This window comes from Siphateles boraxobius, unplaced genomic scaffold (genome assembly GCF_051911475.1).
Source record: "Siphateles boraxobius isolate OS27281-9 unplaced genomic scaffold, OSU_SipBor_1 13, whole genome shotgun sequence".
Classification (NCBI taxonomy): domain Eukaryota; kingdom Metazoa; phylum Chordata; class Actinopteri; order Cypriniformes; family Leuciscidae; genus Siphateles; species Siphateles boraxobius.
The window spans coordinates 18,961,025-18,987,186 of NW_027508733.1; the positions used below are offsets into that span (position 1 = coordinate 18,961,025).

Genomic DNA, 26,162 nt, shown 5'->3' on the forward strand with positions numbered 1-26,162 from the left:
CAGTAAATAAATGTTTTGTTTGCATTTGGTTTTACTTTGTTAAAAATAGTATAGAAAACAATTTGTTGTCAAATGCTTGCAAAACAGCGTGTTTGACTGCAACAAAACAGGATGAATATTTCACATTTATGGTGTGCTAAGCATAATATACTCAGGAAATTAAAATATTCTAACTATAACATGACATTAACATTAAAAATGTTCTACTAGCAGCAATCATAATTTGCAAATATATGGCCTACCTAACAGCGTTGTTTTGAAACAATGTTAATTAGGTTAATGTCGCTATTCTTGAAAGCACGTCTGGTGCGGTAAAGCGGACAGCTGCTCTTGTGCCAACTTTAACATGTGACCACACTATTCCCAGTGTTGTCTCCGGTTAAATATAGACACTGGCCAGAGTTACGCTTCAAGAGGGAAGACCATGACAATCACAGAGGGATAATCAAAATCAATTCTTTCAACACAGATCACACTTATTGGCATTGTCAGAGGACTTATACTATTGATACAGCATTGGGAACTAAACTTCTAGATATCAAATGGCCGCTAACTTGGTACAAACATGTTATATAGGAGCTGGAAGGACAATATGACCAAATGAGAGTGGTAAGCACTATGTTTTCTCAGAGTTGCTTTAATGTCAGTCACAGCTTGTGATATCCACAGTACTAATTCAAATGTGTCCTATCATTTTAAACCCAAATGTTAATAGTTTTGCAGTGCATACAGTTTTTCTGGCCAGTAAAATGGCTTATCTGCTGCCTTAGGCTAGCAAAATGTGTGTATGAAGTGATATTTGGGGCTCTGTATCATCATGACGGGGCTCACGGTGTGCTGTGGGACAGTGAACTCTGTCAAGGCTCTGTGGGAAACCCGGATAAAGAAAAGCAAAGATGAACTGAAGAAGGAGAGCGAACAGAGAGACAGGAGAGCAGTGGGTAGGTACGTGCACTACTGTTAAGTAACCCATGGGAGTCATAATGGTTCTTAGTAGGTCATGACCTAAAAAAGGGTTGCAGGTCTCTAAATAAAAATGATAACCGTAAAATCATGATTAGTTAGGATAACAAAATACTTTTAAACATCAAAGGCCTAGTGTACAATCGAACTCTATGGTTCTCCTGTTACTTGGTAGAAGCTAGTCCTATTAGGCAGATGGCAAGTTAGCAACATGGAAAAGTTGCATGACAGGACCTTATAATGAAAGACCATGAGCTAAACTATGCAAGGTAAAAGATACATACATTAAATGTGATTTCCGGGTTTGGTACTGCGTTGGGTCGATGTCGACTATGTCCAATGTAAACTCTGGGTCCTGAAGCAAAACCAGTTTGGAACCACTTCACAGTCTGTGCTTTTTTCTATCCCCAAACTGCAATTAACACTGAATGAGTATAAAGAACGTTTTTTAATAGTTTAAAATCTTTGGCATAGGTTAACAGGTGCCTGGGAGGATCGTATCACTTTGGCCAAGCTAAAGGAAAAAGTTGTGACTGAGGAAGGACGTGTCATCTTTCGGATTGAAAAGGAGGAGTGGAAGGTAAGGCTCTTTGTGATTTGTTCTTTCTGAGTTTGAGCTCACTATCATATTAGAAGTCAGTAAACAATGCTGTTATCTAGAGAGATGGGTGATTTAAGGCATATAAATCACATAATGGGTGATTTAATATAGGTCTTGTCCCAAAGGGACGGACAAAGGACTTGCACTGCTGAGGCTTACACTCGCAAGGGTGTCATATCCTGCTCCTGGAGGGTCACACTACTGCAGTGCAGAGGTTGCCTTCAGTCGGTTTGGAGGTTTCTAGTAATCCTGAAGACATTTAATAGTTGGTTCAGGTGTTTAAGGTTGGAGCTACCAGTAGTGGACTTCAAGGGCTAAGGGTGCGGTTTGGGACAGGACTTTGGGTAAGGGTGCCAAATCCTGCTTCTGGAGGACCAAGTTCCTGCAGAGTTGAGCTTCAACCTGCCATCAGCATATCCTGACTGGACACATCTAGTAATTTTAAAGACCTTGATTAAGTGGTTCAGGTGTGTTTGGGGTTGGATCTAATGCCATGTTTGAGACCAGATTGGTTGTGGAAATATCCCAATTGAAATGTCCCACTTCAGACCTCAGTGAGTTCCAGTCCATCACGAGTCATGTTCACATGTTGACCACATGATGTCTCCATGACATAAAGAGAGCATTTCGTTTTTTTGTGTCAATTATGGCAAAACAGAAAAATATCAAAATACTGACATTTGCTTTAAAAACAGCTGATGAAAAGCACAATTTAAGGTATCATTATATAAACATAATGACTAATGTTAAAATGTACATTTGATATAAGGTAGCTCGACGCTATGCTCATTAGAAGCAGGACTTGCAGCCATTGTAGAAGTGACATCAAATAATTTGCATCGCTGAGGTCAGGGTTGATCGATCTGCCCTGAGATCACAGGTCAAATGTCCTACTTCGAGTGGCTTTACAAGACATTATTTCCAAATATGAGGTGGGAAAAATCAAAATTCCAAGCTGTCTGGATTGCAGCATAAACTCTACAGGATAATGGCTCTCAAAGAGCAGGATTAGACTCCCCTGTTTTAGGGCAAAGATTCTGAGAGTTAATACTTTTAAATGGTCAAGGACAATACTACTGCCCAGATATTTGCAGATAAATAACATCTTCAATTAAACAAAAAATGGATTGATTGTTTGGTTCTCACTCTTAGAACATTGACCCTTTCCGCAGACTCTTCCTCCAGCTCTGGTCCAACTCTCCCAGATTCAAGAATGGCAGTTACACCGAACAGGACTTCAAAGAATCCCACGGTTCATCTCGAGCTTTGAGTGTCTCATAGTCTTGGACTTATCTCGTAATTCAGTCACGGAGATTCCCAAAGAGATTGGTCAGTAAAAAAATAGGTGGAATCTGAACAAACTTTGATGAATTTCTTTAGTTAAAGTAACTCTCAGAAATGCTTTTATAACCAACAGGCAAACTAACTCGGTTAAGAGAGCTGTTGTTGAGCTATAACAGAGTGAGCTACGTACCAGAAGAACTTTGTTGTTGTGAAAATCTGGAGAAACTGGAACTTGCAATGAATCGAGATCTGGATGAGCTACCCACCCAGGTATTATTAACACTGAGTGCCTATGTATATACACCGCATATTTTGTCTATATATCCCTATATAAACCCATCACCTGTTTTTATTTTAATCTGAATTTCCTTAGCTTAGCAATCTTAAGAAGCTGAATCACTTGGACCTCTCCATGAACCACTTCACCACCATTCCAGATTGCGTGGTCAACCTTCCTTCTCTTGAGTGGCTAGACATGGGCAGCAACAGTTTGGAGAGTTTGCCAGACGATATTCACAGGTAAAATACTATTTGGTCCATCAATGACTAATAAAACCAAGACTTTGTAATGGATTTGATGACCTTTATGTCACGTTTTAATTCTAGAATGGAAAAACTTCACACCCTGTGGCTCCCGAGAAATGAACTAGAGTACCTGCCAGACAACATCAGTCGCATGCAAAGCCTGGACACACTAGTTCTGAGCAAAAATAAACTACGAGACATTCCTCCGCTTATGGAGGGCATGAGTAACCTCAGGTAAGCACAAATATTTTGCTTAATTTCTAGAATGTTATTGGAAACCAACAAAAAGCTTCAAAAAGCAAAATAGTGATTCTATAGGAACGACTAAAGCCCTGAACATATTTCACGCAAACATGCAAATTCTTTGAGGACTGAATTGTAACACATTAGCGATGCATTCATGTCTGCATATTTACAAATTATTATTACTACTAAAGCTTAAAATGCTCATTCTGCAGGTTTGTGAATTTCCGAGACAATCCTTTGACGTATGAGGTGACGCTTCCTGATTTAAAAGAGGAGGTAGATGAGGAAGAGAATGACAGGGAGATGTTTGGTCGCGAGTTCATGCACTACTACATTCAAGAAGCCCGGAAAAGAGGTTATGCCGTACTCAATATGTATTTTGTGCAAAACTTGTAGCAGAACTTTATTATAAAATATGACATAAATAAAACAGAACTGGAATTAAAGCCTTTAGAGCCTCTTAATGACCAACTTTTGCATTACATGTCTATTGCAGGATCCCAAACTTTCACGTCACTGCTAAATGTGACACTGGACGGCGTGTCAGAGACAGCATCATCTTTGTGACTTGCATGCTGGCTTCTGTCTGCTCAAATGCCTTTTGGACTGATCATCCGGTCCATCATGTCAAGTATTGTCCCCCTCAAGTCCTGTAAAGAGCGCTACTTTCTTTTAAATGTTTTGTTGCCTGTCATTTGTTGAAGTTGCTTCTTCCTGCTAGTATGTCATAAGTAATGTTTATGGATGAACTAAAATAAAAAAAATCAATAAACATTGGTAAAATAAAATTAAGCATATGTTTCCTGCACTTGTGCTTGTTTGTCTTAAGAAGGCTGTTTAGATTCATCTCTATTCCGATTGGCTGTGGGAATGGCAGTTAGTAACACATTCTCCAATGACACATCTCTGCTTGTGTAATATCTCAGACTGGTTTTAAAGCCTTTTTGCTGGAGGTAATACACTCTTCCGTGGTCAATCAAGTGCTTACAAAGCTGCCCGATCTGTTCCCGATCTTCAACTGACATCAAACTGCAAGAAAGAACGTTTACAAATGAAATCAAGAACTTAACATAACACTTATTGGTCGATCAGCAGAAAACTCACCCGTTAAGGGTATCTGGCACAGCTTCCTCGCTCATCTCATGTTCTTCCTCTTCACCTGTTTTTTCTGTTATCTTGGAGATGAATTTTCTCATACCGCAAGTGGCCCAGCTCGACATGCGCTGGAAAGCAGCAAACTCTTCTGGGCCAAGACCTTTCTGTCTGAAGAACTCTTTTCCCACGTAGTGTCTCCAGTCGCAACGGTGGTGGCAGCAAAGAGCGATGGCCAGTCCTGACACTATGAGCTCTTCAACAGTTTCCCTGCTTTCGGGTGAGGGAACAGGCTTCATATCACCAGCACCCTGCGTATGATTAAGTTTTAGACGCTTGGTAGGAGGGTCATCATCTTCGTCAATGCAGTTGTGCTCAAATAAACACCGAAGGGCCAGATCTGTGGAGATAAGTTGATACTACTTCAATCTTGCAGGACTGATACCATGATAATATTTATGAACTTTATTGAATTCTAGTCTACCAGTTGCTGCACCACAGAGGTGCTTCCCAACACCAATGACAGGAAGTCGCTTTTCTTTTAGGAGAGGAACTTTCCCTGAAAGGAAATATTATTTATGAGAAGATCAAAGGAAATCTCAGAAAAATGTATATTATAATATACTAACACCATAAGGAACGGTTTAAGAAGCTTACTCACCTAAATCAAGGTGCTGAATATCAACCTGAAGCCTATCAAAAGTTGAGTCTGCATTTTTGTGCTTGCCATCTACCTTAAAAACACATCAAATTCAAATGTAACCTCACTTTCGAGCAAAAAGAACAATATTTTTCTGTATTTGAGGAAAGGATAGCTTCATGCAAAGGACACCACACCTTAAAGCGAGTACTGGACCTTTCCACAAGTAAAAAATGGACATTTTCAGCTGCTTTAAGAGCAATGTGAATCCAATGGGACAGTTTTCCCTTCCCTGCTCCAAACTCTATATAGCATCTGTTTGAGCTGAGCAGTTCCAAAACCTCCATGTTTCCAAGAATAGAGGCCTGTGAAAATAGATATTATGAATATGAACACTGCTTGAAAATAAAGACCATTTATACAGAGCAACTTGAGCAAGGATGGGCAACTTCGGTCCTGGAGGGGCCACTGTCCATAAATCACCCCTTTTTTTATGCTCTTCCCTCCATCTCGTTCACTCGGATGTACGTCACTAGTTACATTGCAAAAGTGCCCACTACTGTCCAAACCCTTGCAAAGTGTTTAAATGGAACGCCCAAAGCCTTTGATCACTTTCAATCCGATTAGACTTGCTCTCTCTGTCAAAATCGAGGCCCTCCAGGACTGACGTTGCCCACTGTTGATATAGAGTATGTATAGTTTGTCAGTTCTGGAATACTTAACCTGTTGCTTGAGGTGTTTAAAAGCAGAATCTCCATTCTTTGGGTCATTTAGAGGCTCATATAGAGCAGAATGTGAGAGTGTTTTTTCCTCGAGTTTAGTATTTAGACCTGAGGAAAACAGATTAGAATCCCTCATAATTACATTAAAATTACATTAAACCCTCCAACATCAAAGCCACCAATTCTTATTTTCCATAATTGTTCATAATGTCTTTTGGTATCTAATTAATGCGTAACATAAAAAGATTTAGTAGTCATGGGATAAAACCTAAATGACAGCTGCAAACCTTGTAATGCAGTTTTGAGTTTCACTATCAACTCATCCAGTTCCTCTTTGGATCGATCAGCAATGGATATCTGCATTAACACATCATTATTAAGCCCATAATGTTCTTTAAAGCCAAGTAATTTTGATATATGCTCAAATAGGCAGTATGATCACCTCTTCTATGGTTTCATCTTCATTTTCACTACCAGCATTGATGTCCTTCACATAATAAATCTAATATATATATATATATATATATATATATATAAATCAAACATAGCAGTCATTAGCAAAAGAACTGTGAAATTGAAGAAAAATAACATTGAGAGATAAGGGTTGGTGGAGTTATTCATACGTACAGGTTTTGGTTTCTCCTTGGAGTTACATTTTTTCAGGTGTTTAGCCAAATTATCTTCAAATACTGTGCTGTTTAAAACAGGAGAGATGGTTTTTGAACATAACATACAAGTTAGGGTTAGGGTTACATGTTCTACACATCTACCATTGTCCAACACTCTACCTGCTATGTTTGTCAATATTCATATTAAATTATTGTATTAAATTATCCATTTAATTTCGAACTGGCTGTATACATAAATCTGAAGCTCTGGAATGATTTCTCTGATTCAGTTTGGACTAAACTATATTTAAAGTTTATATTCTAACTACAGAAACCTTTCCAAACTTTTTAGAAGAGTTAGTCTTACTGTTTGGGGTCCAAAGGACAGGGGATTCGTTTTTTCTCATTCTCTTCGCCCTATATGAAAATTACATCAAAGTTTATACAAACAGTTACTTATTTGATCAACAAGTTTTAATGGGGGCAAGGTAAGAAGAAGCGCATCAATTCAAAGCAGGATCACATGGACATTATAACGTACAGCATTTGCATGTTCCCCGCAGAATGATTTCCCACTTCCAACAATCATCTTGCAGTATCGTTTCTTTTTTACTACATAAAAAGCACATCGTCCAGGTAAAGGCGCTGACACGCCGTCCGCTGTGGATCCCTCCATAGTATACTGATGACGCAACTGACTACTTCCGCAATACATTTTAAAATAAGAGACATGAACGACAGAGATGAGGAATAAACGTATAAAAATGTATGTCTTTGAAATTTAATTGAATTATTAATGTATTCATAATTTGCTGTTGTTGTTTTTATTATTGTTATTATAATTATTATTATTAGTTGTATTAGTTGAAGACTTTTATTTAATCTGTTCACTGTTTTGATCGAAACCGGAAAGTGCATCGTCATCATGTGTTTTGTCAGTCAGCTGTTCATTCACATACTGCTGTGTGATGTTAGTTTGTGTTTGCGTTCATTTCGCGAGCGTCGGCACGCGCACATTCTGTGTGTAGTTGCACAACAGATTGTAAGATGTTTGTTGACGATGCTTGTAAAGAACTTTGCACTATTAGGAAAGAACCACATGTGTGAGTTACACAAACAGGAAGCGTGCATCATATGCTTTGTCAAATTTATCTATGATAAAGCACAATTTATGAAAGTCTTTTTTTTAATGTAACGTTATTTATTTTTTATTCCGGAGTGACTCTGGATTAGGGATGTTAGCGTGTCTCGAACCTCAAGTCATGCGTTAACTTTCAAAAACAGGCAAGTCTCCTTTATATCTATTTTTAAGTAAGATATTTGCACATATGCGAATATATTTCTAATAAAATTCTAATAAGTTACATTTGAAATGTTTAGAAAGTGGTTGACTTATCAAATAATGTTGATCGATATATAATATATTTGGGTTTTATTACGCTGCTTTATACCTCCGACTATTCTTGACTGCAGCTCATTGCCAAATTCTCACCTAATTCTTGAAGTCAAGTGATAAACCCACATCCTGCTGACATGATCTCCACTGCTCGGATCTAGGCTAAATGAACTGAAAGAGTCAGTCTATAAAAACGGGTTTCGAGGCTATTTATAAGGGTTACCCAGTTTTATCGTTTTAAGTCGTTTTGAGTTTTAAGTTTAGTTTGGCTCGTAAATGTACTACATGTTTCCTTTAGGCTACTAGCTACATTCAACACAAAGAACGCTTTATGATTTACCAAACGCTTATCGCCTTAAAAGTGACGTTGTTAATCTGCATAAGACATTTTTCTTTCTTGATTTACGTCGACGTCTGAACACTGGAAAGCCTGAATTATGAAATAGTATGACAAATCTATTTCTTTTTTCGATAGTTTATTGATAAAAAATACATTTGCAAATGTTTTCGTTTAGTATCATGTAGTATGTTTCACGTCGTATGATATAGATAGAAGAATATGATGCTCATACTTATGGAAGCTTGTTTCCACCACTGAATAATAATAATTTAAAAAAAGCAACTGACATTTTATCCCACAATTCAGACTTTTTTATCACAAAATTCAGACTCCCCCCACTCACAATTCAGTGTTTTCATCGCACAGTTTTGACACCTGACAGGACCGAACTAAGGAAGCTTGTTTCCGCCACAGAATAAAAATTAATATATATTTTTCTCTAAAGTGCTGTATATTAATGTGTTTTATAAATAATCCTGCCTTGCCTGCTTACATAAAATGCATATAATCATTTGTCAATTTATCTTCTAATAATGTGTATTAGTTTCATGATCAAAGCTCTGTAGTTTTTATTGTGAGTGCTTAAACAGGGAAACACTTTATTCTACAGTGTCATTGTTACACATGTCACTGAAGTAATAACTATAAATTATGCATAATTACATGCAACTAACCCTAAACCAAACCCTATAGTAAGTACATATAGGTTAATTATAATTACTCAGTTTTTAAATGTATAATCACACTCTAACACAGACACCTTTCAAATAAAGTGTAACCCAAAAACCTATAAAGCAATGCAATACAATGATGATTGAGAGATAAACAAATAAACATTCCTCAAAAGCCTGAATTTCATGTCCGCTCTATTTTTAATGAAAATTCCTGCCTATCGAAGCAGTGTCATGTGCTTGTCATCTTTTTCCTCCAAACTGAACAAGGAAATCACATGGCAGTCATTTCAAAGAATTTGCCCTCATAATTGTCGATTAGCGCAAAAAAAAGGACAATGGATTTCTCAACATCTTGAAGTATCGAATGACTTTCTGATTGTTGGTATTCCTGATATAATTTCTCACAGGCCTGCTCTTTTTCACACTTACTGGCTCAGGTTTATGATTATAATACTGTTTTGGTTGTTGTTGTTTTTTGGTAAAGCCATGGAGGAGCTGGACCCGGAGGAGCAGTTCCTCAGGGATGCCAGGAACGGGAACCTTGAAGGTATCCAGACGCTTTTGATGTCCAAGATAAAGGAGGAGGCCAAGATCGACATCAACTGCAAGGGTAGGACACGTCATTAGGTTTCCTTTGACCGTTCATATCTCTCTAGATATTGTGCTAATGGCATTGCATTGTTTCAGGCAAGAGCAAATCAAATCATGGCTGGACATCTCTTCATCTGGCCAGTTACTTTGGACATAAGGATGTTGTTGAGGCATTACTGAAGGTATCGATCATCTCAGCCTTTTGATATAATATACATTCTATGTATGATATATGTGTGTGTTAATTATGAGAAGAATGGCTTTGCAGGAGTTTCTGATTTGAGCTCATCTGTGCTTCTTACAGGCTGGAGCAGATGCCAACTTGCCAAATAATGTCGGAGACACGGCCCTCCATAAAGCAGCATTCACAGGGAGGAAAGTATGTAGTAATTCTATTATATATCATAATGCACTGAGAATATAGATATAAGCTAGAGCTAAGACTAAGGGTGATAATCAGTTATTTGATAGATAGAAATATAGAAAGAAGGAAAATAGCACCCAACATTGGAGTTCAAAGGTAAAGTAATTTATTTAATTATAAACAATTTACTTTTTATTTTTTTTATATACATGTGTAGCTTAACAATTAGACTGGCAAACACAAAGGTAGCAATAAAGTTGCAACCTTTCAGATCACAAAACAACTTGGCATAAACAAACGAATGAAAGAAACAACAACAGTATTAAAAAATATTTATTGTTAATTATTAAAAATTTTATAATTAGTTAATAATAATAATTGTATTAATATGTATTAATAATATTACGATTGATTGATATTATTATATTAGTGATATTCTAATTATTAATACTAATAGTAATTAATTAATAATAATTATGTTTTTATTGATTTGACGAAACAACTTGGCATAAATATAACAGCAACAATGGTAATAATAGTGATTATTAATTAAATAATTTATTATTATATGTTTTTATTGTTATATATATTCTTATTACAATAATATAAATGTTATTGTTAATAATGTTTATTTTTATTTTTATTTTATTATTATGCAATTAGTTGTATTCTAATTATTAATAAAATACTAATAATTAACTTATTGACAAAACCACTTGGCATAAACATGACATAACAACAATGGTAAAAAAAAAAAAAATATTTATATTTAATTATTAGTAATATTATAATGTATTATTCATTATTCAATGTTCAAAGAAAAACAGTTAGATTTAGACATAACAGATCTAGTGCCAACAAGCAGAGCCTCCGTTTCGTTGCCATTTACCTTCAGGAAGTTAGCTGAAAGCCAATCTTTAATTTCAGCTAAACAGCTGGACAAAGAGTATGGTTAAATATATTCATATGTTAATTGTTAATAAAATATTCATAACTAATTTTATGTTTTTAACCGACATAACTATTTACCTGAATGCTGAATACAGATTGGACTCTGAATACTAACCCAATGCTGATTTTGCTTTTTAGGAGGTTGTAATGTTGCTTCTTCAGTATGACGCTTGTCCTTCTGTCATCAACGGGACGGCGCAGATACCTAAAGATGTTACCCAGAGCGCTGAGATTAAAAGCATGTTGGAGGGTAAGCGTGCTAAAACTGCATGAAAACGTCCTAAATGTACCGAACGTGCTTTGGATCAAATCTGCTAAGTGATTACTTTTGTTACTAGATTATCACTGATACTTTTTTTTACCAACTAGCTGCGGAGAGGACTGAAGAGAGGAAACTAGAGGAGCAGTTGCTGGAGGCGGCGCGGGAAGGAACCATATCTACCCTCACTAGACTGGTAACCTTTGCCTAACCATTTTAAAGACACCTACATCATGTAACACTGTTTAAACGTTGATAATAACTCTCTTGTTACTCACGTAGCTAAGCATGAAGAAGGCCCCGGACATAAACTGCACGGACCTGCTGGGAAACACGCCGCTGCACTGCGCCGCGTACAGGGGTCAGAAACAGTGTGCCATCAAACTCCTGCAGCACAAGGCCAACCCTAATGTCAAGAACAAAAACGGTACCCAGCGTTATCATTTTTAATGCATTCAAAGCTTTTGTGTTAAAAGTCAATATATTCTCAATTAATGTTCTTATCGTTTCAGTTTTGTTACTGTCGTAGTCCAATTTGTTACTCTATCAATTCAGTACGTCTACAAATTTTCAAATGAATCATTAAATTGATTGAATATATAAGGGTATATTGTGGTAGCCTGAAACATGCTGATGTTTATTTTTGCATATTTGTTTTCAGATCAGACTGTTTTTGACTTGGCTAATGATGCCGAAATGAAGCAGATCGTTGCAGGAAATGTTATGAAAGTAGGTTCATTTAACTGGACAGTTCTGATGTAAGAGTGTCACAAATGTATGCAATGTTTTTGTAATAACTTGTGTGGCTTGTTTCAAAAATACCTTGTCCATCACCATATATCATAATATTTAGCATAATTTACACTCATTTACAATGAGTGAAATCAGTGTACAATGTTGTGAATTTCGTTTGATCCTACAGGGCATGACGCGACATGTTAAAACATTTGAGGGGCCTCTTTGGAAGGTTTGCTTTATCAAAACCTATAGTATATATATAATTCTTCCTATATTTATTATTCATTCTTTTTGCATTTTTATTCTGTATTATTTACTATTTCTGTATATAATTATTTATTTTTTCTGTTATTATTTATTCTTTATGTATTCATTTATTCTTTTATTATTCATTTATTATTATTATTTATTTGTTTTCTCATATTTATGTACTTATTTTTATTATATTATTGATTTATTTTTATTTATTTATTTAAAAACGTTCTGTTTTTCTTGAATTCTTTTTATTGTTTATTGTTGCAGAGCTCAAGATTCTTTGGCTGGCGCTCCTACTGGGTAGTTCTTCAAGATGGAGTCTTGTCATGGTACCCTAAACAGTGAGTATCTGCCTCTATTTCCAAAATGTAATGCTATTTTAATAGAAATTTAAATATATAATAAAATTGAAGGATTGCTGGAATTAAAGACGTATTTTAAATTAAAAAAAATATTTCAAAACTGTAATTTTTAATCCTTTTTTAACTCATCAAGGTCAGATGTAGATTCAAACACACGCCGGCAAGTTTGCAAACCGCTAACACAAGCACAGTCCATGGTAAGTTTCATCATAATTTATTAAAAGATGCTGATTCATGTTTTATGGGGTTTTAATGACTCCTTTTCTTTGCATCTTTCAGATTAAAGCGAAAGATAACTGCTATTTCACTGTCAAATACTTTGATGACAGCGTTCACCATTTCAAAGTGTCACAGAAGAACAACCCCGAAGACACCAGAAAAGTGAGATTCCTTTCTGCTCCTTTGTTTAATCTCGAGCGGATAGCATTGTGTGAGTTTGTGTGAATGTGTTTTATTTTTCAGAGGTGGCTGGAGGCCATAGAGGAACATTCCGCTTTTAGCACACACTACTGCTCACAGGACCCTGACAGTGAGGAAGAGGAAGACGACGTTGTGTCTGTAAATGAGCTTTCTGACTCACTTCAGGTGAGAAATGTCCTCTGCATATTGTACATACCTAAAAATCAGATCAGCTGATAAAATGCACGTGACTGCCCTTTCTTCCTCTTCTACGAGGACATGAGGCTATTTTGAAACCTTCATCATATGACAACCTTATTCTATAAACTGTTTTTTTTTTTACAGAAATGTCAGGGAAAACAATTTATATGTGTGTGTGTATACAGTACATAAACCTACACACACACACACACACACACACACACACACACACACACACACACACACACACACACACACACACACACACACACACATACACACTCACACACACACACACACACACACACACACACACACACACACACACACACACACACACACACACAGTATATGTATTTATGTGTGTATATATATATATATATATATATATATATATATATATATATATACAGTATGTGTGTGTATATATATATATATATATATATATATATATACACACACATATAAAATTATAATTCTTTTTATATATATTATTTATTCTTTTTGCATTGTTTATTTATTCATTCTGTGTTATTCTTTCTGTATTTTCTTATTTATTTTTCCGGATTTATTCATTTGTATTTATTTATTCTTTCTGTTATTATTTATTCTTTATGTATTCATTTATTATTTATTTGTTTATTTATTCTTTCAGTTTTTTCTGCTATTATTCATTTATTCTTTTTCGTATTTATTTAGTTTGTATTTATTTATTCATACTAATACATTTAAATAAATAAAATAAAATAAAAAATTAAAAGTTTAAATTATTCCGTTTATTTGGTTTTATTTGAACTATATTAAACTACAAATAGATATGATCTCATGCTCATATATTTCTACAGTACCAGGAACATTTATTCTGACTTCCCTTTTTCACTCTAACCACAGGAAGTGGTAAAGTTGACCGATACCTTTTCTTATAGTCATAACCTTTCTCTTCCTTAATATCCTTTTACTTACATTTCTTTTTGTTGTCTTGTTCCTCTTTTGTGTGGCAGCGGGCCGAGTTGAGCCATCAGAGACTGGAGACTGAGCTGTTGGTCCTCCTGTCCATGGTGAAAGAGGATGAGCTGGTGGAACGTAAGAGCTTAAATCATCTGCTGCGTTTGATTAGCCTCGACTGCATGTGTATATCTGTATTTAAAGCCACAGTGCTTCTTTATATTCTTGCAGGATTGCCTGTGACAGTCGTTCAGAAGCTGAAGGAGATCTGCGAAGCCTCCAGTGAAACCTGCTCCTCACTACACCAGTGCCTGGGGCTTTTTTCCAGACAGGAAGGAGTATGTATCTACTGTGCTGCACAAGTCCATGGAGTGCATTAGTGCCCGCCCACTTTTTTAGTATTATCTTTCTATTCATTTTTCCTATAGTGATTATAACAGTGTTCATATTAGCCATTAACCAAACCAACCAATTATGAGGTGAATCACAACATTACAAGGTTATATTTGAGGCATAAAAGCAACGGCTTTAATGAGGGAAAGAACTGCAATCCCACGAGGCATTGCGGATGACATATATATAAAAATAGTTATGTATTTTGAGAGTGTAGGGAGATTGAATCAACTACGTAATTCGTGGTGCTTCATGGGAGTGGGTGGAGGTAAAGAGGGTGTCTTTTGGTGTATTTTGCTTGCCACGACTCTTATTGGTTGAATTTTCTTTACAGCATCATAATGTAGTTTTCACCACAAATTCTGCTGTTAAACACGATTGTTTATTTTAAAAATCGGTTCAAATAATGGGAACAGATGACTTCAACAGAAGCTTATACCATTGATTAAAAACCTTGGAGCTCATAACAGGTCGTTCTTTAAATGTTTATAAATCACCATCAAAAATCTTCAGAAAAAAAAGGAGGTTATAATAGGTGCGTGCTAAAAACTGAGCCACGGCAGAGTAGTGTTTTCCTGATTCTTTTGAGCCTTGGTGCTCACTTGGACTACACTAGTTCGAATTCGGTCTCTTCAACAATTTTACATCCCTATTTACTATATTTGTCAAAAAAAGATACTAAAACCCTCAAAATAACATAAAAATAAAAACTCCAAGTAAAGTTCTTGTTAATGATCAGAAATACATCGAAAATATAAAACATGAGCATGGGTGTATCATGTATTCCATGTATGGGGCACGTTAAAGTTTATTCATCAAGTCTGTTTTTGGCAGGTCACATATGTAAAACGCTAGATTATATTCCTGTATAGTGGATTTCTAAGTGTGTGTGTTTGTCCAGGCACGCAGTTTGAAACTGGAGCATGAGGTGGAGAAGAATAAAATCCTGTCAGAGGCTCTGCAGACGCTGGCCACTGAACATCATGAGCTGGAGCAGTCGCTGGTCAAAGGATCGTCGCCCCGCAGCGTCCGCAGTGAAGACGAGTTCTACGACGCTCTGTCTGGTGCGTACGTTTTAATCTTATGCCTAATTTACTTATTACACACTTGTCACACATTTAAATGTTTTTCGAGTACTTGTATTATTTAAAGTGTATAATATCGGCCATTTATTGCTCATTGGCTATAATATAAAAAATTATTATCTTCTTAATGTGCACCCCTAATGCACTTTTGTGAATTATTTTGCCCAAAAAAATGTTTTATATATTGCAGATATGTAGTAGTATGGAGTGACTGAAGAACAGTTACTATAAATAGCATCCCATATTTTCTTATTTTTTGTATTAATTTATTGGTAAATATGCACATTTCTGTAACATAATTATTAAATAAAATAGCAGAGTGACAGAAATGTATTAGGAGGAGATACTGTACAAGGAATGGGATCGTGAAACTGCACTGACTGAATTCAAACCTTTATTTCCCACACAAGCACCAAGGCTCAACGACTTCAGCTTTTATGACAATGAGTTTTATGAGTTTTCGCAAGTTAATAAGTGTTTAGATTAAAGATGATTGCGTCATGATTCCTACATCCCTTATCACTTAATCATGTGAAATCCATGATTTACAATATCATTAAAGACCATGAGCCCAATTACTACTTGCAGTCAGCAACTGTTACAGTAACAAGCAAATCGTCAGAATTAGCTTCTCAATCATGAGCCACCTTTCTCAGTGATGTGTCCATTCATTTCCGGTTCCATTAAATGTCACCTGATCCCCTGCTCAGGTTTCCTCAGAGAACTTGTTGCTGTCGGCCAGGCATTGTCCCACTGAGCCATGTCTGTTTGTGTTCGGTTGCCACAGATTCGGACACTGAGACCGTGCTGAGCTGTTTTGAGGCGGCCGGCCACTCGTACGAAGACGGAGAGGACTTAAAATCCGAGCTCTACTGCAGCGTCCCAGCTCATCTCGGCGGCAGGATGTCCCAGGAAGAGCGTCGTGGAAAAGAAGAGGATGAAGATGAGGTGGCCAGAGTTAATGGAGTGAGGAAACACAGGTAGGAATGCAAAAAAAAAAAAAAAGTACAATACCAACTCTTTTATGCAAAGTATTAACTGCATAAATATTTAGCGAAATGTTTTTTTAAAGTTACAGTAACTGGACTTTTCTAATAAAAAAAACTTATACAAAGTATAATTCATATTCAGTTAATATAAAAATAAATGTGATCTTAGACATAACATTCAGCCCAGTTTGCTTTTTAATGTGACTTTGTTGTTATTTGTCCGGTTTCTTAGACGCAACTTCTCTGTTTTGTTTTGGTTTGTATCTTGTGGTAAATAATTTAGCAAGCCAAGGCCAGAAGAGGCGCTCATAATGAAACAGTAAAAGATTGATGAGGTAGCCGAGTTTAACGCTGTAATTTGAACTTTTAAGGCTCGGCATGTTGAATGATGGCCTGTTGACGGATAGTTGACTGACTTTGCATCTGATCGTTGAGTATTATTATTGGATGTTTCTGGATGCCTCTATTTTATAATATTGTATTTGGAACATTGTTCTAATATATATATATATATATATATATATATATATATATATATATATATACACACACACACGTTGTAACTGATTTTCTTGTTGTCCATTAAACTTTGATCTATACCCTCTTTTTTAGAGGCTTCTCATATTGCTCACAATATTTACTTTTTGCCCTAACAAAAATTAACCACACACTACATTTCTTTATTATTACATATACATTTAGAAGGTACGATATAAAATAGAAGGTTTTGGAGTCTCTTGAGCGCTCTGAAACTGATCGGGACACTGGCCTTGCTTTGCTGAATAAGATATAAAGCTTCCGTTACCTGTCTGATAACACCAGTCTAGACGTTTTCTGTCTGCATGACAACAGTAGTTACCATGAAAACAGCTAACTAGTCTGTTTTTCATTATTTTAGTGGTTTCTAAATGTAAACGGGCATTTCTCAGAATCTGATACGGCACAGTTCAGTTCCTTTGAATTATTCCACAGGACAAGTTTACCAGCTCCCATGTTCTCCAGAAATGACTTCAGTATCTGGAGCATACTGAGGAAGTGTATCGGGATGGTGAGGTTTTTATTATCATGTAACCTTTAACTTTAAGGCAATATCTTTTTCATTCAAAAGACTCAAATTAAGCAATTAAGTTTTGATTGATTCCATCTCTCTTTCAGGAGCTGTCTAAGATCACCATGCCGGTTATTTTCAATGAGCCGCTAAGCTTTTTACAAAGGCTAACAGAATATATGGAGCACACGTACCTCATCCACCAGGCCAATGCTTTAGACGACTCTATTGAGAGAATGAAGGTAAAAAAACAACAACAATATACATGACCCTCTATTTGTCTGAAAACACAAGCAAAACACTTACAGGCCTAACATGCTCAATATCTATGAAATATGACTAATGGCCAATTAATCAGCCGACTTTCCATCATCTTTGGCCAATTTTCTGACATAAAAATTAGTTAACCTTGTACTGAATATCTTGTCAAATAAATAAATAATACATTTTGCAATAAATTCAAATATTTTCATTCATATGCTGTGCTACCAAAAAATGTGTTATTGTATTAAAACATTGTATACATACTGGTGATCACATAAATTGCTCTCAAAATTGACATAAACCGATATAGACAGAGCAATAATTATAACTACAGTGCTTAGCATAAGTGAACACACCCATGCTAAAGTTGACTAAAAAGAATAAATAATAATCCTTTGGAAATTGATCTTAATGCCTTAATTAAAAAAATGAGGAAAAATCCAACATGGGGCACTTTCCATAAGATCGTCTCCCAATGCAAATCATACCAGCTATTAGCCTAACTGAAATAACACCATGCCAATCTCTAGGTATGGTGAAGGGAATGTGATGATGTGGGGCTTTTTTAATTCCAAAGGCCAAGGGAACTTTATCAGGATGCATATTATCCTGGATCCATGAAACAACTGGCCTTTAAAAAATAAAAATCTGCCTGCCTCTATGGGAATTTAACATAGGGGTGTCCTGACTTATGCACCCTGTATTTTAAGGAAGAACATTTATTTATTTACGATACATTATTCATTCACAAAGAAAATTGGTGACCTTGAAGGTTGGATTTTTCATCATTTTGTAAATTAAGGCATTAAGATTAATTTCCAAAAGATGATTTTTTATTCCTCTTTTTAGTCAACTTTAGCATGGGTGTGTTCACTTATACTATCCACTGTACATCAGTTTGACTAAATCGTCACTGTTGAACTACTTTACCCTTTTATGCGTCTTAAGCAGATATTTCTTGGATTCAAGGTTTTCAAAGTCCCAAATCTTTAATAGCCACCTGGATGAAATCTAGTCTAACCTATAGATTGTCATCCAAGTAAATTAATTCCTGTGTTTTCTATCCAGTGTGTGGCAGCGTTTGCAGTATCAGCCGTGGCGTCTCAGTGGGAAAGGACGGGTAAACCCTTCAACCCCCTGCTAGGAGAAACATATGAGCTAGTCAGGTGAGATAATTGAATGATAGATTATTAGCATTAACGTTAGTATTACGGTGCAGTCACATTTACCATTGTTCGGTGAATTTTCGCAGGTTCAATATGAATCCACTCGATCTGGAATTTCACACAGGGGCGAAAGATTTCACAAACAGATTTTTACAATCATGTAAATTTGTGGCACTGACCAGCAAAAGTTGTTTGGTTTAAAAAGTAACTTGTGTGTGAGCAGTGGTTCACAAAATTTTGTTATTGTGACCGCACTTTTAGCGTTTTAGCATTTCAAATGCGACCTTTGCTTTTTTTGTTAATTTGTTAGCATTCATGTTAGCATTAACATAAGCATTGCAACTGTAACTTTTTTACACTTAGTGTGTGTGTGTGAATATCAATATATCAGGGATAATTACCATGTTTTTTCCTCAACCTTCAGGGATGATCTTGGTTTCCGGCTGATATCGGAACAAGTGAGCCACCATCCTCCTGTTAGCGCCTTCCATGCCGAGGGATTGCAGAAGGACTTTGTGTTTCATGGCTCCATCTACCCCAAACTGAAGTTCTGGGGCAAAAGCGTGGAGGCCGAACCTAAGGGCATCATCACTCTAGAACTTCCTAAGTAAGCTTGTGCGATAAAGCTTTCCTAATATCCGCATATTAGTTCTCATTTGCTAATAAATGCGTTGACTATTTAGTATTTTTATGCACATGTATTTCAACTTTTTATGAAAAATGTTCACCTAATTCACATCATGTGAATTTGACAGCACATGAATTTGAACCTCATTCCAGTAAGTGAGTTTACACACCATGGTAGAATTGTAATTAAGAAATTCTGAAACATAATTACAACTTGTAAAAACTCAGAATGTTTTGGAGATCTCCGACTTGTACCATGTGACTGCTGTACTACCTGACCACTGCAGATAAATTTTGACATTGACAGTATAGTGTTGCCTTAAAAAACACATAATTCAGAGTCCAAGGACGTGAACAGCTCCGAGTAGAACGTCACGAGTTGTCGCACAGACACCCATTGTTTTAGTAACTGTCATATATTAAACTTGTTACAGGCATAATGAGGCTTACACATGGACAAACCCCACATGTTGTGTCCACAACATCATCGTGGGACAGCTGTGGATCGAGCAGTATGGCAGTGTGGAGGTTATCAACCACAGGTATCTACCAGACTCTTCTGTACATGTACTGGTTCTGGTTTCACTTTACAAACTTTATTAAATGTGCTAGTTCTGGTTTCAATTTACAAACTCTATTCATGCTGACCCTTGACTGATCATTTTGACTGATATTTGCCAATAGAACCGGTGAAAAATGCTGCTTGAGTTTCAAACCGTGTGGCCTATTTGGGAAAGAATTGCATAAGGTTGAAGGCTACATCCTGGACAAGAGGTCAGTGGTTTGAGAGTTTAATTTCCATTATAAATGTTCACGTCATTTTACATTAATTATTTGTTAATTCCACATAGCAAAAAGAAGGTTTTCATCCTTTACGGGAAATGGACGGAGTGCATGTACATAGTCGACCCAGTTCTGTTCGAAACTCAAAAGAAGAATGATAAAAAAGCGTCGGAAGACAAGAAAAGCAGTAAACAGGTGTTTCTGAACGTTTTCATACAACATTCGTCAAGATACCCGTCTATTGTAATAGTGCCAGACTAATAAGGATAATGTAAGAGATGCACTACGTGTTTTCTAACCGTTTTCTTGTTTTTTTCTCACCTATCTCAGACATCAGACTCAGAAGAAACACCGCAACCAGGTGGAGATTCACTGGATGTGATCCCAGGAAGTCAGTTGCTCTGGAGAATACCACCTAGACCAGCAAACTCTACCCAGGTCTGTTCCAGAATAGTTGTCGCTCTGAGAAACCTTGTTTTTCCTTTTCTTTAAAAAAAACAATTGAAGTGAATGGGGCCAATTTGTAAATGTTCAAATAATCATGATTTCAATAGTATAGCCACAAGAGGTGAACAATATGAGTGTTGATGTGATTTTAGACTGAAGAAAATGTGTACTACACTTTTCAGTGTAAAATTATATCCAGTTTTACAACTTCATAGCCATGACAAGGCAAGTTTTAACAGAAGCATTAATGTAAGTGCTTTAATAAAATTATGAGCTTTTAAAATCTCCAAAAAATAGAATTCCTTTCTAAGTGGATCAATGTAACCTTGATTTTTGCTTTTCTTTTCTTTTCTTTTTTTAAAGAAGAGACGAGTCGGAATTAATTTTGTGGTAATCAGCATTATGCCACAAATGCTGTCATATGAGCTTTTTTTCTACATTTGTTTCTTATTATCTTCTCATTTTTATATGTATTTTGGTTTTATTTGCATATAAAAAGATGTACAACTTCACTACATTTGCAATGCAACTCAATGAGCTGGTCAAAGAGATTGAAACGGTCATCCCAAAATCGGACAGCCGACTGAGGCCGGACATTCGGGCCATGGAGAACGGAGACATCGGTATGCGTTTTCCTGTGTGCATCTTTGTGCCATTGCTGATGATGAGCTTATGATGTCATATTACATATCTGTAGAACTTCTTGCAAACCAGCAGCATTGAAATATTCCGAGGTTCAATTTTCTTTTTTGATCATCCCAGACCTGGCTAGTGAGGAGAAGAAGCGATTGGAGGAGAAACAGAGGGCGGCACGTAAGAATCGCTCTAAGTCGGATGATGAGTGGAAAACGAGGTGCAGAAATATTATATTACAGTTTTTTATTTTCACACAATGATTTTGCTGTTCGCTTTTTCCAAAAGTTACTACAGTTATTGTTAGTACTCAAAAATCATATTCAATAAAAAAATGGTATCTCCTTCATAGTTTTTCAGAATCAAATTTTTTGATGAAAGTGTTGGCAAATACCATGTAAAATGTTGTAAAAATAACTGCGGTTACTATGCACATGTTAATACTGTTTTTTGTTGTTGTTGTAAAATAAGGGTTTGCTTGTGACTAACTGCATTCATTTTAAAAATTGATCAGTTGACAACTTAAAGAAAGTGAGGAAACTCATTCTTCATGCGTAATTGAAAAAAAAACAGTTTTGTGGAATTTTTAAGTTTACATAACTCAATTCTTTCTATTACGCATGAAATTTTATTACTTAACAATTTTAAGGCAACGGGTTTCCTTACCTTTTTTACATTGTCAACTGATCACTTTTCGCAGTGTAACAAATTCTATTATGCACTCTAAATTTAGTCATCTGTTTTACTTTATCACACCATTTTTCTATCCATAGCTTAACAGTATCTACTTAAGTAACTCATTGATGTTTAACAGCACTCTTAGTCCTGGTTAACTGGACACTGTCCTTTGCATTTAACCCCATTTTCCCTTTCGTTTCTTTTGGCATATCATCCATCCTGTGATTGCGGTGAACAGAAACGTCGCCTCGGGCCCAAGGTTTGACGCTTGCTTAGTTGCTCTGTTCTTTTCATTCAACTGCTGCTGTTTCACTCCTGAGTCACTACTGGTATCTTTGTAACCATAGTCTGTCACAATTAGGGTTTTTGTGGTAGAATAACATTTGTAACAACACAATTATAGTAAACATTTGTTTTGTGTGTGGGCCATTATGATTTAAAAAAAAAAATTTTAACCTCAAATAGTTATTTATTGACTATTTGTGATGCAAACATTTTTTTAAACTAGTATTACGCCAAATTTATACATAAAGTAAGTCTCTTCTACGGTCTTTTTTTTTTTTTTTTGGATTATCATATGTAAATGACACTTCACACTAAAGGAATGACTGTTTCTTATGTCCCCTTAGACAATCTATTTTTAATGTGGAATAAGACAATGTAAACAGAGCTCCCTGGCCTTCCTCTGTGAGAGCAGGGTGAAACTTTACACCCGGTTTAAGTGTTACAGCCAAATGCTCCACTGACTCTCTTGAATGAAGAAAGAGATTATTGTAATAGGGGCGTCAAAGAAACATTTTCTTAAGCATGTTTGGCTGTTGAGTTGACCTGTTGAAGACACTCAATGTGGCAAAACAGTCTGTTATAATCAGCTATCAGTGGTTTCATGTGTTTGCTGATCTGAACCTTTTCTCGTTGCCCAAAACAGGTGGTTTCATCAAGGTCCAAATCCACACAATGGCTCTCAGGACTGGCTGTTCTCCAGTGGTTACTGGGACCGTGATTATTCCCAAGTACCGGACATATACTGATCCACAGGAATCTTGCACTGTCCTTGATAAATGTATAGGTAAGACTACCCCTAATGTAACTAAAAAACATGTACCTTGGGCTTGTTGGCCAGGTGAATATTTTAAATATGATATATGCAATACGTTTTCAAAAGACAACTGTTTTAAACTCACTGCTCTGTATAGCTGAATTTAGAGTTTTCACAGTTTCATATTTCAGATGCATATGCAACAATTAAGGCTTTTGATATAGTAACAAGCTGGCCTTGATATAGTAATATCAGTGTACTGTAATAGCAATAATGGGCTATTTTAGTCCTGCAAAAAATGATTTTTCCACAAGAGAATTTGTTAACTGGTAAATCTGGGTGTCCCCCAAGGTTCAAGTCGGAGTCTGTTTTGTTTTCTGTTATTTGGGAAACAACATAAAAAATGTCACTTGTCATTTCTTGAGCTGGTAACATGCCCACTGTCTTGAGTGTGGAATGTGTTATAAAAAACACAAATAATTTTGAAAATGACTGTTACGTTTGGATTATAACTTTTTAATATGCAAATTCATATTTTCCACTCACAATACAGTATTAGGACAGTGAGTCTATTTCTGCTGCTCTTTCTGTTGTGATGTTGATTTTTATTTAGAGGGATGCCTCTATGGTGTCACTAATATATTGACTAATATTATTTTATAATATAACGCTCTTATTTTAATTATGTATTTATCATGAGTTAGTTATTCTTTTTAATTTTTAAAGTTTGTCAGTGACAGGAACATGGATCTGTAATGAAGTCTACTTTTAACCCCATATCCATTTATTTTGTGTGGTTGTGTTTTTGTGTGCATATTTTTTTTTAGATTTATCTAGTGAAAAAATGCCTGTATACATATGTAATGCACATAATTCTTTAAAAGGCATTAAAGATTATATTTACATCACATCTAAATAAAACTGGGAAAAAAGTGTATAATCATTTCATGCTACATGAAAATACAGAAAATAATGAACCAAAACAATATGATCACCTGCCTAATATGCTGTTGGTCCTCTGTGTGCTGCCAAAATTGCGCCGAGCAACAAACTATTCCTGAACAATTTGTGTCGGGGTGCATTATACTGCTTAAAGAGGTCATTTTCACCAGGACCACAATTGTCATGAAAGGGTGTACATTTAAAACAATGGTCTGAAAAATGTTTGTCTGCATGAACGGCCGGACCCAGGGTTCCCCAGCAGAGCATTCACATGTACATGGCTGTCCACGGGACTCATCGGACAAGGCAACCTTCTTCCACTGCTCCAAGGTCCGGTTCCTACACTTGTGTACAAAACAGTAGTCACAAAATGGCAGCAGCTGTGAACAAGAGAGAAAGAGTCCACAATACTGGATGGCATAATTAAAAAACTACAAAAAATATTGATTCGACTGAGTTTTAATAATTTATCAGCTCACCAAATGCAAAACTTCCACGAAGAAAAAACGTCCCTAGCAATGTATAGCGCTGCTGACTTAAATTATTTTTGAAAAAGTATCATTTTGAAAAAAGTATCAAATAATTTAGAATAATAATTCATTTTGGATGGTTATAGCTATTACTTTTAGATAAATCTACTAATTAATTTTGGATGGATGTAGCTTTGAATATACAAATAGATTTTTTTTTTTTTAAAGTAGCGATTTTTTTTTAAAAAGTAGCGATTCATTTAGAAAAAAGTAGCAATTAATTTTGGAAAAAGGATTCATTTTTTGAAAGTAGCGATTCATTTTGGGAAAAGTAGCTTTTCTTTTTGGGAAACTAGTGATTATTTTTTTTTTAAGTAGCGATTCATTTTTAAAAAGTAGCGATTCATTTTGAAAAAGTATCGATTCATTTTTAATAAACTAATCAATTAATTTTGGATGGTTATAGCTATTACTTTTAAATAAACGTATTGATTAATTTCAGATGGATGTAGCTTTGAATATACGAATAGATAGAAAAAGCAGTGATTCATTCTGAAAGAAGTAGCGATTCGTTTTGAAAAAGATTCATTTTGGAAAAAGTATCGATTCATTTTTAAAAAAATTAGCGACTACTAACTAACTAATCAATTTATTTTGGATGGTTATAGCTATTAGTTTTAAATAAACGTATTGTTTAATTTTCGATAGAAGTAGCTATCAGTTTTGAATATACGAATACCGGTAGATAGTAAATGTAGCGATTCATTCTGTAAAAAGTAGCTATTCTTTTTGAAAAATTAGTGATTCATATTGAAAAAGTAGCGATTCATATTGGTAAAAGTAGCGATTCATTTTGGATTCGTATCCAAATTCAAATCGATTTATATTCAAATAACATTCAATTCGCATTTGATTAAATTCAAATTCAATTTAATACATATTTGTTAGGGGATTTGAATGACCCAAGTCCCAAGGACCAGATATGATTAATTAGGAGTCAAGTAAGACCTTGAGTCAAAAGTGCAGTCATTTTAAGACAAGAGTCAGAATTATAATAAATGAAAGAAATTTTTTACTGAAGATAGATTGCAGTTTCATCAGCAGAAGTCAGCTTCAAGACTCATAAGGAGTTTGTAGGCTGTCCCGTTTACAGTTACAAAGATCAAAGCAATTATACCCTACACCAAGCTATGTCCTTGCTTCAGGTTGAATGATTCTGATTGGCTAAGAAATAGATAAACACACATTTTCCACACATAAACGGATAAACTGAAGCATATCTCCATCGATTAGGCACTCGGACACTCTGACCCTGAATTTAGGCACGTTGTGACCCTCCAGGTTGCAGATCTGCTTTTCTAGTCGCCAACATGTCGAAGAAAACATGAGTTTTCTCAAAACATTTAGATAACATGTTCTTTCTCTCAATGAGATGACACTTT

General features: G+C 35.7%; 3 protein-coding genes across 7 annotated transcripts; 2 read left to right on the forward strand and 1 right to left on the reverse strand.

The window, feature by feature from the left end:
- Positions 1–387: 387 nt before the first annotated feature.
- lrrc39 (leucine rich repeat containing 39) lies at positions 388–4,407 on the forward strand. The gene is made up of 9 exons (XM_077226309.1): positions 388–609; positions 771–945; positions 1,438–1,543; positions 2,737–2,893; positions 2,982–3,118; positions 3,222–3,367; positions 3,455–3,607; positions 3,832–3,974; positions 4,116–4,407. The coding sequence occupies exons 2-9, from the start codon at positions 818–820 to the stop codon at positions 4,184–4,186; spliced, it is 1,041 nt and encodes a 346-aa protein (XP_077082424.1). The 5' UTR covers positions 388–609; positions 771–817; the 3' UTR covers positions 4,187–4,407.
- Positions 3,995–8,231, reverse strand: trmt13 (tRNA methyltransferase 13). 2 transcript variants are annotated; one of them, XM_077226307.1, is made up of 11 exons: positions 7,223–7,377; positions 7,049–7,098; positions 6,701–6,767; positions 6,516–6,575; positions 6,361–6,430; positions 6,075–6,181; positions 5,549–5,716; positions 5,373–5,445; positions 5,196–5,270; positions 4,724–5,111; positions 3,995–4,648 (listed from the first exon to the last, which is right to left on the reverse strand). In XM_077226307.1, the coding sequence occupies exons 1-11, from the start codon at positions 7,355–7,357 to the stop codon at positions 4,444–4,446; spliced, it is 1,398 nt and encodes a 465-aa protein (XP_077082422.1). In that variant the 5' UTR covers positions 7,358–7,377; the 3' UTR covers positions 3,995–4,443. The 2 variants fall into 2 exon arrangements, with proteins under 2 accessions (XP_077082422.1, XP_077082423.1); XM_077226308.1 differs by lacking the exons at positions 7,049–7,098; positions 7,223–7,377 and adding an exon at positions 8,174–8,231.
- Positions 7,579–24,693, forward strand: osbpl1a (oxysterol binding protein-like 1A). Of its 4 annotated transcripts, none has more exons than XM_077226306.1 (30): positions 7,598–7,965; positions 9,576–9,701; positions 9,779–9,864; positions 9,987–10,061; positions 11,136–11,247; positions 11,367–11,452; positions 11,539–11,683; positions 11,918–11,985; positions 12,179–12,223; positions 12,517–12,590; positions 12,745–12,808; positions 12,891–12,992; positions 13,074–13,196; positions 14,213–14,294; positions 14,388–14,494; positions 15,451–15,613; positions 16,422–16,614; positions 17,596–17,671; positions 17,779–17,913; positions 19,004–19,101; positions 19,526–19,708; positions 20,163–20,270; positions 20,413–20,502; positions 20,580–20,706; positions 20,842–20,949; positions 21,458–21,581; positions 21,721–21,811; positions 22,508–22,528; positions 23,198–23,338; positions 24,500–24,693. In XM_077226306.1, the coding sequence occupies exons 2-29, from the start codon at positions 9,578–9,580 to the stop codon at positions 23,298–23,300; spliced, it is 2,913 nt and encodes a 970-aa protein (XP_077082421.1). In that variant the 5' UTR covers positions 7,598–7,965; positions 9,576–9,577; the 3' UTR covers positions 23,301–23,338; positions 24,500–24,693. The 4 variants fall into 4 exon arrangements, with proteins under 4 accessions (XP_077082420.1, XP_077082421.1, XP_077082418.1 ...); XM_077226303.1 differs by having other exon boundaries at positions 20,833–20,949; positions 24,500–24,622; XM_077226305.1 differs by lacking the exon at positions 24,500–24,693 and having other exon boundaries at positions 7,579–7,965; positions 23,198–24,229.
- The last annotated feature ends 1,469 nt before the right edge of the window (positions 24,694–26,162 follow it).

What these genes read in the sequence shown, in the direction of transcription:
- lrrc39 (XM_077226309.1), top strand. Translation starts at nt 818, where the DNA reads ATGACGGGGCTCACGGTGTGCTGTGGGACAGTGAACTCTGTCAAGGCT. An exon ending in GGAGATTCCCAAAGAGATTG is followed by an intron (nt 2,894 to 2,981) that starts GTCAGTAAAAAA and finishes TATAACCAACAG; the next exon opens with GCAAACTAACTCGGTTAAGA. An exon ending in TTGCCAGACGATATTCACAG is followed by an intron (nt 3,368 to 3,454) that starts GTAAAATACTAT and finishes TTTTAATTCTAG; the next exon opens with AATGGAAAAACTTCACACCC.
- trmt13 (XM_077226307.1), bottom strand. Translation starts at nt 7,357, where the DNA reads ATGGAGGGATCCACAGCGGACGGCGTGTCAGCGCCTTTACCTGGACGA. An exon ending in TGTCCTTTGGACCCCAAACA is followed by an intron (nt 6,768 to 7,048) that starts GTAAGACTAACT and finishes TGTTTTAAACAG; the next exon opens with CACAGTATTTGAAGATAATT. An exon ending in GTGCCAGATACCCTTAACGG is followed by an intron (nt 4,649 to 4,723) that starts GTGAGTTTTCTG and finishes TCTTTCTTGCAG; the next exon opens with TTTGATGTCAGTTGAAGATC.
- osbpl1a (XM_077226303.1), top strand. Translation starts at nt 9,578, where the DNA reads ATGGAGGAGCTGGACCCGGAGGAGCAGTTCCTCAGGGATGCCAGGAAC. An exon ending in GATCGACATCAACTGCAAGG is followed by an intron (nt 9,702 to 9,778) that starts GTAGGACACGTC and finishes GCATTGTTTCAG; the next exon opens with GCAAGAGCAAATCAAATCAT. An exon ending in TTGAGGGGCCTCTTTGGAAG is followed by an intron (nt 12,224 to 12,516) that starts GTTTGCTTTATC and finishes TTATTGTTGCAG; the next exon opens with AGCTCAAGATTCTTTGGCTG.